Source organism: Bombyx mandarina, chromosome 02, assembly GCF_030267445.1.
Source record: "Bombyx mandarina strain Sakado chromosome 02, ASM3026744v2".
Lineage (NCBI taxonomy): Eukaryota > Metazoa > Arthropoda > Insecta > Lepidoptera > Bombycidae > Bombyx > Bombyx mandarina.
In genome coordinates, this window is record NC_143209.1 from 5,768,073 (window position 1) to 5,783,558 (window position 15,486).

At 39.6% G+C, this 15,486-nt stretch overlaps 1 protein-coding gene across 2 annotated transcripts; it reads right to left on the bottom strand.

Annotated features, from left to right (window-relative positions):
* Positions 1-3,703: 3,703 nt before the first annotated feature.
* LOC114245668 (aldo-keto reductase AKR2E4) lies at positions 3,704-15,399 on the bottom strand. 2 transcript variants are annotated; one of them, XM_028177917.2, is made up of 8 exons: positions 15,286-15,399; positions 14,381-14,464; positions 10,948-10,983; positions 8,925-9,107; positions 7,735-7,851; positions 6,823-6,990; positions 6,192-6,395; positions 3,704-4,007 (listed from the first exon to the last, which is right to left on the bottom strand). In XM_028177917.2, the coding sequence occupies exons 1-8, from the start codon at positions 15,355-15,357 to the stop codon at positions 3,747-3,749; spliced, it is 1,125 nt and encodes a 374-aa protein (XP_028033718.2). In that variant the 5' UTR covers positions 15,358-15,399; the 3' UTR covers positions 3,704-3,746. The 2 variants fall into 2 exon arrangements, with proteins under 2 accessions (XP_028033718.2, XP_089589652.1); XM_089733526.1 differs by lacking the exons at positions 8,925-9,107; positions 10,948-10,983 and having other exon boundaries at positions 15,286-15,398.
* Positions 15,400-15,486: the final 87 nt, after the last annotated feature.

Sequence of the window (15,486 nt, forward strand, 5' to 3'; positions counted from 1 at the left end):
TGTAACTATACTGAGACCTTAGAACTCATACCTCAAGGTGGGTGGCGGCATTTACGTTGTAGATGTCCATGGGCTCCGGTGACCAATAACACCAGGTGGGCTGTAAGCTCGTCCACACATCTAAGCAATAAAAAAAAGGTCCGTTTTATTTGGTATCAGCATCAACAGTTCGACGTTTTTAATTCAACTTTAATTATGTTTACAAATTCAAATTCAAAATCATTTATTTCAACTTAGATGTCAGTATGACACACTTGTTGAATGTCAAAATATAAATAACAATGTTAACTCTACCACCGGTTCCAAAAAAAGCCACAGTCGTGAGAAGAACCGGCGAAACAAACTCAGCGGGCTTTTTTTTTGTTTTTTCTCAAATCTCAATAGCTAAAGAAGCTTTTCGTTATCCTATTTTTTCCATATTTTAAGCTTTATATGGCTCTAGTGCAAATGTTGCAAAAATGTCCCTTAAACCAAATAATATTTCACCACTAGATATTAGGATTTATAAAAAAGTCCATCTTTGAGTCCTGGTATACTGCAACAAAAGAAATCACTTGTTCTAATTATCACTTTTACCGATAAACTTCTATAAACTATTTTCTAATCATTTTTGTTTGTGTGAAATATCATTCCCATTCTCTCCTCTTCTCTTTCTCTCATTATCTCCCGTTTTAAAATTCGTCGTGCTATGTGCTTAGTGCGAGTTTTTTAACGTTTTCGATAGCGTAAAAGTTAACTCAATTTTGTATACAGTTGGAACAGCGCCCCTAGCGGCAAACGTAGGCAAACGTTCCGACTCCATACAAATTTGAGTTAACTTTTACGTTATCGAGTACGTTAAAAAACTCACACTGAATCGCTCGTTTATTGACTAAAGCGGCAATACTAAAACCGCAGACATAGATATTACATTTAATATTTAAGACACGATACAAGAAAATAATTATCGCATTCGTAATAGTAGTGAGAGACAGACGAGGAATTAAACATAATTATTGTCAATGTCATGCACATTGTCAATTATGAGCAATCACAGATTACTTATGCCTTAAGCTTTAACCAACAAAGCAAGCTTTGGACCTTGGCAGCGGCTTGGCTCTGCCCCTGGCATTGCTGAAGTCCATGGACGACGGTAACCACTCACCATCAGGTGGGCCGTATGCTCGTCTGCCTACAGGGGCAATTAAAAAAAAATTACTAAACTTTTAACATAATTAAATTTTAAATCAATAATATTGTTTAATAAGGACGATGCTAGAATTTATAGTATGAACAGCTCAAGCAACCATTTTGTTTGATTTAGGGTCAAGGACCTTAGTGAACCTCTTAAGTACATCGCCTAGCTGAGCAATAAGGGTCGTATAGCAAAATCTATACAACCAAATTTCACCAAAACCAATTTTCATAACCAATTTTTTTACTGGTGGTAGGACCTCTTGTGAGTCCGCGCGGGTAGGTACCATCACCCTGCCGTATTTTCTGCCGTGAAGCAGCCGGTGGGGCAACCGTTGTAACTATACTTGAGACCTTAGAACTTATATCTCAAGGTGGGTGGCGCATTTACGTTCTAGATGTCTATGGGTTCCAGTAACCACTTAACACCAGGTGGGCTGTGAGCTCGTCCACCCATCTAAGCAATAAAAAATAAAAATAAATTGAAGTATCAGCTCGGAACGAGTCCGGAGCGACGTATGTCTGGAATTTCGATTAATTAATTGAACCGGATCGATTGTCCGCTTCGTTCTTTTAATAGGTCCTTCTTTTCGCGTCTCCATTTCGCTCCCGGTCTTAATTTCGATTGTTCAAACATCTCTAGGTACACAGCACCAATGAATCTGTGTTCATGTGTTCGCATTCTGTGAATTTTTAACCGACTTCAAAAAAGGAGGAGGTTCTCAATTCGACTATGTTTTACTTTATTTTATGGTTGTTACCTCATAGCTTTTGACTGGGTGAATCGATTTCGATGATTCTTTTTTTATTAGAAAGCTAACGCTTCCCGTGTGATCCCATTTCAATTTAGTCCAGCTCTGATAGTGGTATCCGTGAGAAAACCATATAAATTTGCATTAATTAAGCACGTGCGCGACAAATATATGGATAACTCAATAACTCAATATCACGCCAACCGATTTCGATGATTATTGTTTTTAGTGTGTATTCATTTGTTTTGAAATATCTTGTTTCATTTTCTATTTGAAGTCGGTTTTTGTTAAAGCATGTCTAATTACAATTACTATAGGTCCCGCAGTAGTCGAAATTCGACTATAATTAATTGGAATTGTAAGTTTGTACACTATTATGATTGTATTTTATACTTCTATAATCACAAATTTCGCCAAGACTACACTATAAAAAATATTAACAAAGACAAACAATATTTAATCTATTCTCAATTTGACAACAGACGTCAAGAACAAAAGTTTGACAATAAATAGTATGCATGCGTGTGTGCGTCAAATACATGGTATCTAGTGTGTGTAATGTTTTCTTTATTGATTTAATGTATCTTTTATGCATTATTTAAAAAAAAATATTAGCATTGTGCACTTCTTCTCTATATTCTCTATAAGTGTGGATAATTTCATACTCCTCCTTCCGCGCAATTTTCGTAAAAAGGGATACAAAGTTTTTGCTTCACGTATTAATATATAGATGAGTATTTTTTTTTGTAAAGCCAGAGTCGTGTGTTTTGTCGCCGAGTGTATAAGTGAACGGTGAGCATTAATAAATTGAGAACCCGTTCTACAGAAACATAATATGTACATAGCAACTGTTTTTTTTTTTTTATTTTGATTATTCAAATTTGTTTTTCAATAGGAATCGTTCGCTATTGATAATAATTTTAATACCAGGAAATTGCAACAAGGCATATTATAAAGTTAAGGATTTTTTACTAGATGGCACTACGTGGGAATGAGGCTCTCGCTCCTGGCCTTTTCATTTTTCATTATTATTATTATTTATTTGAATTGTATTTTTTTGACTTGTTTTTTCGTATAATGTAAATATGTTTTCTTATTTAAAAAAAAAAAAAGAAATATTTGACAAAATCCAAAAAAAAAAAAAGAAGCCCGCTGAGTTTGTTTCGCCGGTTCTTCTCAGGACTGTGGCTTTTTTTTGAACCGGTGGTAGAGTTAACATTGTTATTTATATTTTGACATTCAACAAGTGTTATACTGACATCTAAGTTGAAATAAATGATTTTGAATTTGAATTTGAATTGAATTTGTTAGTTGTTCTTTTGATGAACTTTTTAATTTTTTTGATTGCTTGGTTGTATGGGCGAGTTCACGGCCAGCCTGATGTTGCAGGAGCCCATAGACATCTACAACGTAAACGCCGCTACCTTCCTTGAGATATACTACCCTGCCTACTTCTGTCGTGAAGCAGTAATGCGTTTCGGTTTGAAGGGCGGGGCAGCCGTTGTAACTTGAGACCTTAGAACTTATATCTCAAGGTGAGTGGCGCATTTACGCTGTAGATGTCTATGGGCCCCAGTAACAATTTAACACCAGGTGGACTGTGAGCTCGTCCAACTATCTAAGCAATAAAAAAAGTCAGCATTGGCTGGGGTTGAAGAAGAGAGAGAGAGAGAGATAAAGAGGTTACGTGTATATGCCGACTTGTCCATAGATGTAAAATCAAAGCGGAAAGGCTGTCATCTCGCCTTGATGAGAAGGCACAAGAAAACTACAAGATGTGTATCCTGAATCTCATTTAATTAATCCATATTTCATGATAGCTTAATCGATGTCACCGTTGGCACCATTCTTCCATTTGCGCATGGCGATCGGTATGTCGACGTGCTTCTGTCCAGGGACCACGTCGAAGGGATAGTTCTCGTAGGGCTGCCAGAACAGCGGCCTGACCGTCCGGAAGCCGTTGTCGAACTGCGCCAGAGTGGCGACGTCCTCGTCATCCAGCTGGAAGTCGAAGATCGAGGCGTTCTCCAGCACTCGACTCTTGGTCACAGTCTTCGGTATAGACACTATACCGCGCTGGTACTGGAATTACAATATAAATTTCGACATTCATCTATAATAATATATTGACCTAAAGGATAAGACGTCCGGTGCATTCGTGTTGAGCGATGCACCGGTGTTCGAATCTCAGGCGGGTATTAATTTTTCTAATGAAATACGTACTCAACAAAACTAATCTATACTAATCTAAACTAATATTATAGTAACCGGCAAACATCGTGAGCAAATGACCTTGGCTGCGCAGAACCGAATTTTAGATCACTTTGGTGGTGAGGGTGAGGCGCGACGGCATGGCAGGGGAAATCGTATCGAGCGCGTTATTGGTAGATCAGTCGAACCTTGCGTAAAGTACGCTTGCGTACAGTGAAAAATCTATCGTTATTAATCGTTAAGTTATATTTTATTATAATTGCTTGTTGACTTTGTTGCCATTGCTATTTGTTGAGTGTTTGTTGATTTTTTATAAAAAATACACTATGCCGCGACAAACTGGTGGAGTATTCAAAAGAAAGGGTAGAAAAATTGTGTACGACGTATATTGCTTCATTATAAAACAGGGGAAGAATGATATTATGGAAAAAGTAAAACAGACTTCGGAAGCAACAAAAACATCAGTGAGTACTGTTAGGTGCATTATTAACGAAGCTAAAGGCTCTGGCTTGCTCATCGTGCTTGGGACTCCGGGTAAGAAAAGATCAGGGAAGAAGAAAGTTACCGGAATGGATAGTTTCGTTCAAACTGTAATAAAAAGGCTTCGAAAATTTTAAAGAAGATATACATTTTAATGGCTCGGAATGAAGTTTACGACGAATTATGAAAGAGCTAGGCTTAAGATGGAAAAAAAAAACAGAAAATAATCGGAAGCTGGTAATTGAAAAAAGTAACATTCGATTACTACGAATCGAATATCTTCAAAAAATAATTAATTATAGACAAAAAAGAAGATCGAACCGACCGAGTCGTAAACTACACCGATGAGCCCTATGTCGACTTAACACGATGATGGCGACTCGGGTGATGAAAACAGTGATGATGATAATGGTCAAGATTATGATAACGAAAAAAAAATTACAAATACCAGCTTCGCTTCAACTGAACGAAGACCTGGCAACAGCTCTAGTTTTGACTTAATAGAAGGAATATCTATTTTACCCCAAGATTAAATTATTACAATTATTAACCTATATTTTTTGTTGATGTTCTAATAAATATATAAATAAATACATATGTTGATTTTAATAATTTAATTGCATTATGACGCAGAGTAAATAATATTTTTGCACGTGAGTGTACCATGCGCAAACTTACCCCCACTACGTCAACAAATGCTCAAGAAATTTGCCGGCTATTATATAAAGAGGAAAGATTTGTTTGTTTGTTTGTATTGAATAGGCTCCGAAACTATTGAACCGATTTGAAAAATTCTTTCAGTTTGGAAGCTACACTATTTCCGAGTGATATAGGCTATTACCTTTTTTGAAAAAAATTTGGGGTCCTTACTAAAACTCCAATAATGTAACCAAAGGTGTAAAAAAATTACCTAAAATATTCTTTACATCGCGTGCCCTGCGAAAACTATTGATGATAGAATAAAATAATGTACTACGACTTTGTGGAACATATTATTTGCAAAGAGTGTCGCGACAGCACATGTCTAACTATTATAGTTATGCCGCAATAAGTGTTCTTTTATTTAAAAATAAAACAACGTCAAATATCGTTGAAATTTTTGTTAAAGACGGTAAAAATAAGTAGATTAGGTAAAAACCAATAGGCATTTGAATATGTCTATTGTTTTTACAAGCGAAAAGATCTTGGTTCGAAGTCCTCGTGGTCTAAACGGCCGGTGAGTTCGTATCGAGCGATGCGATAGTGCCGATGTTCGAATCCCGCAGGCGGGTAACAAATTTTTTTTGGTATATTTATCGGAATCTTTCAACATAATTCTCATCAAATATGTAGAAGAGGTACGATTAACTTCAAAACTTATAAACATGTTAAAAACGTATGACAAATCAATAAGTTTATTACTTCAACACAATCCACTGGGTATTTTAGACCCGCCAGAGTGGGTATTACAATATACCCACGCAGCTATAATGAGTTCCAGTTTTATGGTTAGACACAGTATGGTAGATGGGTAGATAGGGTACGGTATGGGTAGAGACCACCAGTAGTTGCAGCAGCATTGAAGAAAACATTTACCAAGTATCTCAAAGTGACTTGAGTGACCGTCTTCCCATATTTCCTTCCTATAGCCAGCATGGCAGGGTTGTCAAGCTTCGGTTCAGGACTGTTGAGGGTTGCTCGAGACGGCACCATGGTCCCGAAAGGCGAATACGCCACAACCACAACCTCATTCGCTTGACAGTAACCGACTAAATCTGCTTGAGACAAGTTCAAGTTGACCTGAAATGAAAATAGTCAACATCGGCTTTGTCGTTCTTACAATAATTGTCCTAAACACGTAATTTCGGATCCTCCCGATCTACTAACGGTGCTTTTAGGTACCTCAAGCACTGGTCTTCGTTCAGGTCTTCGAAGGGCTCGACGAGTAAATTAACCTTCAGACACAACCCACTGAGTTTCTCGCCGGATCTTCTCAATATTTGTTTTGTTCCAACTTAGGCCATAGGATAGTTTTTATTTCGATTAATGATCGGAATATTTATTGAGTGCCAATGAATATTCCAGTGAAATCCAGTTCCAGTGAAATCCAATTGTTCTTACTTTGTTCATTTTTGGTATTAGTATAGCCGGCCGCGTGTTATTTAGAAACAAAAACCTTAGCCACAGCCACGTGTGGCCGGGTCTGCTAGTTAATGTGTATATATACCTCGATCTGGTTGACGGCGGGTGGCACGTTGCAGTTGGTTAGTAACCTCTTCATCTGTTCGATGTTGAAGTTAGACACGCCGATGGCCTTCGTCAGTCCCTTCTTGAGGACCTCCTCAAGCCCTCTCCACGTCTCCAGGTAGTCAATCTTTTCGTCTACCCCTTCTTGCTGTAATGAAAAAGAAAACTTAAATCTCAATGGTGTAGTCCAAGGACTGTCCTACGAACCGGAACGCATTATTGCTTCGCTGCAGTAACAGGTAAGATAGTGTTACCTACCCATGTGGACTCACAATATACCCTTTTTTTTAACGCTGGGGTATCCATATACGGATACCCGGTCGAAGGGGGTAACGGACCGGGTTATGTCGGACTTCGGCACCTCCAGAGAGGAAGAGGGAGACGAGGAGGGCCAAGGTCCTCCACCTCCCCTAATTCCTCGCAGGAGACTACGCATCGGAAAAGGCGCGCGAGGCGCAAAAGCAACCAACTACGTTTTTACGCAATTTCTTATCTTGAGAACGAATACGGCAAGGCAGACTCGGATTTTCACATTGCTAGTTAAAACGGGTAGAGAAGTTCAAGTCTAAGATCAATTGGCTGATGAAATTGCTGAGCAAATCTTCAATTGAACGAGCAATGAATTGGTAGACCGGTGATGGTCCCCATGATGCCGGCATTTCTCAGACTTTTCAAAAAAAAAAAAAAATTCCTTTATGTTGTTAGGAGTAGTTTTTGACCTTTTTTTTCCCTATCTAGCCTTGACGGGCTATGCCAGCGTAACCCTAACGTGTAGGTGAGCTCTCGAGGGGCCCAAGCCGGAGTGTTGCTAACACTACCAAGAGCAGTGCTTCGCAGAATCTACCACCGGACCGGAAACGGAAACCGGAATTTTTAAGAAAAGCGTACTTACACTAATTGACATAGGCCAGTGCATAAGCACCAAGTTGACGTGGTCTAGTCCTAGACGACGCAGAGAAGCCCTCAACGAGACTTCTACATCGGCTGCACGATGGTAGTGTTGCCAAACCTAAAAATTTCATTTACTCATTTATTTGGGGAACTAAGAATACAATACATGCACACAGCATATTAAAAAAATGGAAAACAAATACCGAATAATTTTCCATTTTTTTTAATTTTTATTGCTTAGATTGGTGGACGAGCTCACAGCCCACCTGGTGTTAAGTGGTTACTGGAGCCCATAGACATCTACAACGTAGACGCGCCACCCACCTTGAGATACAAGTTCTAAGGTCTCAGTATAGTTACAACGGCTGCCCCACCCTTCAAACCGAAACGCATTACTGCTTCACGGCAGAAACCACCATATGAAATTGATGATCTAAAAAAAAACAAATCAATAAAAAATCATATTAATGCTAATTGGACCTAAATCATCTTACACAAAATTTCTATTTTTGCAAGTGATTAATAATATACATCGCCGTGTTCCAATACTAATCCATTTTCATCCGATTCTTAAGTATTGGTTTTGAGGTGATTGTTTGTTAATAATTTCTAAATAAGCCCGAAGTGTGCTTATTGAGTATTATTCCTATGATTAACCATGGCCAATGACCCGGTAATTAGCTTATGTATGTAGGTAATAATACACTTGCTCAGTTGGTTACGTAATTATCTACCAGTTCGCGTGTAGCTGGGATAGACCCTTAGACTATCAGCGAAAAAAATTGTCAATTACCGGGTTAAGTTGGCATGAGATTCCAAAATTTTAACTCCAAAATGAAGCATTCGTTCAATCATTTTATCAGCAAATGCTTTTTCCCCGGACACCGTCCTTGTCGAACCCGTCGCTTGCGACGAAGGGCTCGACGAGCGAATTAACCCATAGACACAGCCCACTGAGTTTCTCGCCGGATCTTCTCAGTGGGTCGCGTTTCCGATCCGGTGATAGATTCTGCGAAGCACTGCTCTTGTTAGGGCCAGTGTTAGCATCACTTCGGTTTGAGCCCCGTGAGCTCACCTACTAGCTAAGGTTACGCTGAAATAGCCTCTCAAGGCTGTCAGATTAGGTAGGAAAAAAAAACTTATCGTCTGCGTCTTTTGCTTGTTTTCCTATGAAATTCCGAACAAACTGACCTTGGTTGTTATAAAAAGATCTTCTCTCCTTACGACACCCCCATTTATTTTCTCCTGGACGACTTGGCCTATCTCTGGCTCAACCCTGTAGAAGTGTGCTGTGTCTATGTGACGATAGCCGATGTCTATGGCGTAGGAGAGAGCGTCCAACAGCTTCGGGATGTCAGTGCCGTCGAAATCAAACTGTTGACAGAAAAAATAGTTATTTTGGTTCTAGACGTATTTACATAGTATGTATTATAAAAGTTATATTGTCAACGAATTACAATACTTCTTTAATCACAGATTTCGATTATATAAGTTATGGACAAATAATATTTGAGACAAACAATATCAATCTATTCTCAATTAGACCACAGACTATAAACAATAATAAAAGTTTGACAATAAACAAAAAAGTATATATGCGTGTGTGTGTCAAATACACGGTAGTGTGTGTAATGTTTTTTATTTATTTAATGTATTTTTAATACACATTTAAAAAATATTATTAAGATTCTCTATATTCTCTATAAGTGTGGGAAATTTCATACTCCTCCGTCCTCGCAATTTTTGTTAAAATTGATACAAAATTTTTGCTTCACGTCTTAGTTTAAAGATTAGTCCAGACGATCTTACACAATAAAAACTTTATCGGCTACTAATCAGAAGACGCTGGTATTAGGTTTTCTTCGTCTCCCCCCCTAAGTTCCTTAAGTTCTGATGGCAGGTTGCTCTTGCGTCACCGCATTTCTATATGCCGAGAGGATATTTTTGGGACCTAGTTTGACGAATGGCATAGTTTCTGTCCTAATGCAATTGGTATTTAGATTTGGCCTTAGAAGGCAGTGGTAGGTCCGCCCTTTAGCAAGGCTAGTGACATAGTCAAGCCATTGTCTATCAGTGAGAACTAGAAGCAGCGTTTGAAGGGCATACGCGCAAGAAAGATTAAGCTTGAGTCTGGCCGCACCGTTTAGATTTCTGTTTGTGTTCACAGTTTGGAGTTATCGTGGCCTAAAGGATAAGACATCCGGTGCATTCGTATTAAGCGATGTACTGGTGTTCGAATCCCGCAGGCGGGTACCAATTTTTCTGATGAAATACGTACTTAGCAAATGTTCATGACTGACTTCCACGGTGAAGGAATAACATCGTGTAATAAAAATCAAACCCGCAAAATTATAATTTGCGTAATTACTGGTGGTAGGACCTCTTAAGTCCGCACGGGTAGGTACCACCGCTCTGCCTATTTCGGCCGTGAAGCAGTAATGCGTTTCGGTTTGAAGGGTGGGGCAGCCGTTGTGACTATACTGAGATCTTAGAACTTATATCTCAAGGTGGGTGGCGCATTTACGTTGTAGATATCTATGGGGTCCAGTAACCACTTAATACCAGGTGGCTGTGAGCTCGTCCATCCATCTAAGCTATAAAAAAAAAACAGACACGTGATTACCCAGAAAAATAGAGGGTAGTCCGTACAATATTTAATTGGCGACCGCGAAAACTCCACTCTAGGAAATGTCGGAAACAATAAAAGCCTACAATGAAACGGTCGGCTCATTCGTGTTGTTGTCTATTAAGTTGTTCCCCCCTTTTCCCTGTCATCTTTTTCAGTCTGGATGCCACAATGTGAAGTCTCCGTCTTAGTTTATATCTTTTAGTCATTGTAGGTCATATGTCCCGTCTAGTTGCACACCACGACATTAATATTAAACCGTAAAATCCATTTATATAAAAATGAATTGCTGTTCGTTAGTCTCGCTAAAACTCGAGAACGGCTAGACCGATTTGGCTAATTTTGGTCTTGAATTATTTGTGGAAGTCCAGAGAAGGTTTAAAATGTCGATAAATACGAAAATGCTCGGAATTAAATAAAAATAACAATTTTGTTTTCCCTTTGATGTGTTCCCCCGTCGGACGGATTCCTTTTGTTTATTTTAAGTTTATTTTATACAAAAGTTTAGGTCTTTTATTTATCGATTGAGGCACTACTTACGAAGTGTGCCGGGTCAGCTAGTGTATTTTATAAATATGTGATACTCACACCAAATTCTTCGGCAGGTTGATCAGCACCCGGCGACTGGAAATAATTATTGTTTTATTTAATTAATGCTGATTGATCTACGGTTTTTGTGTTTGTTTTATGACCTCTCTTTGGACATGATCTTGTCTGATGCAGTTTTGATAAGTCAACCAAAGTTTCTAATCTAATAAGTAAGAAGAAGTGTGGAAATTATCAATACAAAGGTCAAGCTGAGTCGCTATACAATTTTAGATACTATAGTAGAATTATTTTGTCCGTGCAGTTTGGGTAATAAAAAATCGGAGCGGTGAAGCGAGTATTTCGTTCTCTCTTCCACTCACGAGCCTTATGGACGGGCATAGTGATGCGCATTATTGTTGTCGATAAGCGTTATCGATAGTGTATTTAGTTTTGTCATTTTGTGGGTTAGTGATAAAAATGAAAAAAAAAAAAACATTAATCGAACACTTAAACCACATATCGCCGCAGCAGGTTAAGGAGAACGGCAGACATTAACACTTTGTAACTTTTCGGGATGTGTTCTTATTTCAGTGAAAATTTTTTACACATAGATAAAGAAATTCAGAGAACGAATGCATAAAAACACATTTCTCTTCGACATAATGTACTATAATTTGCAGATAAATACAAATGACTCTTAACAATGTCTCACCACCCTTCGTATACTGGTTGTAAGTAATGCTGGAATCACACTGCGTTATTCGCTAACCGTTATGGGCGTTATTCACGCGCATACGGCGAATTAGTGTGGAGAGTATATTCGCCAATATTCTCTTTATTCGTACGCAAAACACATAAAGACGAATAGCAAATACGCGTATCCGTCGACTTGTCGGTTTCTTGACACACTTCAAAGGACACGAATAAGGCCAATAGCCCATAACGCAGTGTGGTTCCGGCATAAGACCTTCTTTTTTTTTCCTACCTAAGCTGATGATAGCCTTGAGAGGCTATATCAGCTATATATAAGCTGATGATAGCCTTGAGAGGCTATATCAGCGTCGCCTTAACTAGTAGGTGAGCTCACGGGGCTCAAACCTGATGACGTTGCTAACACGAACCCTAGCAAGAGCCGTGCTTCGCAGAATCTACCACCGGATCGGAAACGCGACCCACTGAGATGATCCGGCGAAAAACTCAGTGGGCTGTGTCTGAGGGTTAATTTACTCGTCGAGCCCTTCGTCTCAAGCGACGCCTTCGATGAGAACGATGACCGGTGCTTGAGGTACCTAAAAGCACCCTTAGTGTGTAACGCCAGAAAATTTAATTTAAATTTTTTTTTTAATTAACGCCATCTAGCGTTGCTACGTGGCGCAGTGTGGAGAATCTGATTTTGAAGCTCGCATACTCGACACTGCATGTCGTGACTGTGCAATTTTTATGTTGTGCGACGACAGATTTTGCACATCAGTGGTAGAGTTAACATTGTTATTTGTATTTTGACATTCAACAAGTGTGTCATACTGACATCTAAGTTGAAATAAATGATTTTGAATTTGAATTTGAATTTGAACTGGCATGAAGAATCTTCGAGAAACGACACATTAATCATATAAAAGGACAAGTTCACTTTGTCAAAGCTTCCCCGTCAGTAAGTATCTACAGTCGGCATCGCTGCGCCACTTTGAGAAGGCGGCACGACATGAGAACCCTCTTGTCGTGGCCGCCGGAAACTACATACCCGATCCTGTAGATCGTTTGGTAAACCGTCGACGTCGCCCAAAGCACGTCATCACGGATCCTCCTGATCCATTAACGGTGCTTTTAGGCAATACAAGCACCGGTCACCGTCCTCGCCGAACCCGTCGCTTGCGACGAAGGGCTCGACGAGCGAATTAACCCACAGACACAGCCCACTGAGTTTCTCGCCGGATCTTCTCAGTGGGTCGCGCTTCCGATCCGGTGGTAGATTCTGCGAAGCACTGCTCTTGCTAGGGCGGTGTTAGCAATTCTCCGGTTTGAGCCCCGCGAGCTCACCTACACAAGCTAGGGTACGCTGAAATAGCCTCTCAAATCTATCAGCATATATAGGATAAAAAAAAAAAAAAGTCAAAGCTCTTTCGTGTAACATCTCTTGAGCTGCGAGGTGACTATATTCTTTGATTTACCAAAGTCAGTTTCATTAGTCCTTGGTGTCGTGTGATAAACCAGGGTGAGTGTTTTTGAATTATTCTCCATACTGTGTCCACAAACTTTAATTAAATGAAATTTAAAATATAATTATGACTTAACACGTAGGTCCTTGTAACTGGTACAAAATAAGTACTGCAGTTAGGGTGCAGAGCGTGACCTTCTGTTCACATATGGACGCTGTCAGAAGCGGGGAGCTCTAGCAAGTGGGTCCAAGAAATGCTGCTTGACTGCGGTAGACGTAGAACACACCTGCATTCCCAGCCTCACTCGCATACAGCAACCCCGGTTGCTGGGAAGTGATCCGGTGAAGCGTATTGTTTCTTTTAACTAATTTATATTAATTTTCTTTCTGTGTAACATTCTCGAGTGTTCGGTGTATAATACCGACACACCATCTTTACTTATCTAAATTTTGTGTCGTAACCTCTCACTAGTTTTATATTATAACTATTGTAAATTTAGCTCATTATAATGTTTTATATCTGTGTTCAATAAACACAATTTTGGTATTTATTATTTGTTTCTTTTATTGGTGTAAGTCTCCCAGAGCGGTAAGTGGTGGCGCCCTGAGATCCTCCTCACAGAGTCTCCTGTTCACCGGTTGTCTAACGGTGGTGACGTGTCTAGAAGTGGTGCGACTCGGCCCCGTGTCTCTCGACCCATAGACCACCTTTTGGGGAGTGACGCGACTTGGCCTCATGTAACATCCGCATACCCAAGGGGCACCCTCAGACACAGACACGTTATAAGTGGATCGGGAGGATCCGAAATGACGTGTTTGGGGTGACGTCGATTGCTTTCCATTCGTTCCGCAGGATCGGGAATCTAGTTAACGGCGGCCACAATGAGAGGGTTCTCGTGTCGTGCCGCTTTATCGAAGTGGAAGAGACCTTCAATTGTTTTTCACAGTACGCGCCGCTTGAGTAGAACGGAGGTAGTTGACTTTCGATCTGTCTCTCGCTCTCTCTCTCTCTCTCTCTCTCCTTGAAACTACACAAAACAGCTGGACCTTCGCACGGGACCTATGCTTCTCTGGTCTACAACTGTTAACTGTTTGAATAACTTCGTAACTTAATTGTATACTAATGAGTGAAATATCCGGACAGAGAGAGAAAGAGAGAGCGAGAAAAAGAAAGAAAAAAAAGAAAGAGAAAGAGAGTCAGTCTGAAAAGCCTCACGACAAATAGTATCATATCGTTGGAAAAACTAATGAATCAATAATTAGGTAATAAAGATCTTAAGCTTTTAGCTTATCGGCTTTTGATTGTGCGGTTTATCACCCAAAACAAATATTTAGTACCTTTTCGCTGACTCCTAACCACGTACCATAGCCCAGAGCTGGGATCTCATCACCATTGTTTAGTTTGAAATTGGGTACATTCACCTGAAAATATATTTATTTAATTATTCCTTGCTACTGGTGGTAGGACCTCTTGTGAGTCCGCACGGGTAGGTGCCACCACCCCGCCTGTTTTTACCGTGAAGCAGTAATGCGTTTCGGTTTGAAGGGCGGGGCAGCCGTTGTAACTATACTAAGTCCTTAGAACTTATATCTCAAGGTGGGTGGCGCATTTACGTTGTACATGTCTATGGGATCCAGTAACCACTTAACACCAGGTGGGCTGTGAGCTCGTCCACCCATCTAAGCAATAAATAAAAAAATAATAAAAGTCGACGCGTGTTACAACAGGACTGAACAAAGCGCAAACATCGCGAACGTTGGCATAGATTCCATTGATAAAACCGACACTAGAGACCAACTACCAAATTTCGCTCCAACGTTGGGGCCAATGCTATTTTCTGGAACTACACGTTGGGCGAGTGGCCTTGGGGCCTATGCTGGGGCCAACGTGAGAAGCCGGCGTTACGCTACCCACGTCAAGATACGGCGTGGTTCTAGGCGAACCTTCCATAGACTAGCCATACCTTAATTAGCCTTTGTCTGAGTACTCGGGTATTACTGTCCTTGTTGTCTTTCTTTTGTTTTTAATTTTTTATTATTATTAATAGTATTGTTAAATCTCTATTGATATATTAATGTAATGCATACTGTGATTGCCTCTAATTAGAATTGCAGTTATCAATTGCTCTATACATGTCAATGTTATTTTATGTCTTACTGTAAACCCTGTCGGTAATCCTTAAATAAATAAATAAATAAAAAGGTTATCAAATATTACCCAAATATAATTCAAACTGTCCTACCTTACTCATTTTTGTTCTTGAGACGATCAAACACAACCAAACACTGACACCCGCCTGAACTATCTGAACCATATAAGAATTGATCTATTTGACATCGGATATCAAAGTGAATTGACCTTAAATTGCTCTTACGGAATGACTATCTTTTTTCCGCTTATTATTGTGACATGTCACGTTTTGAAACCAATATTATTAGCGCTG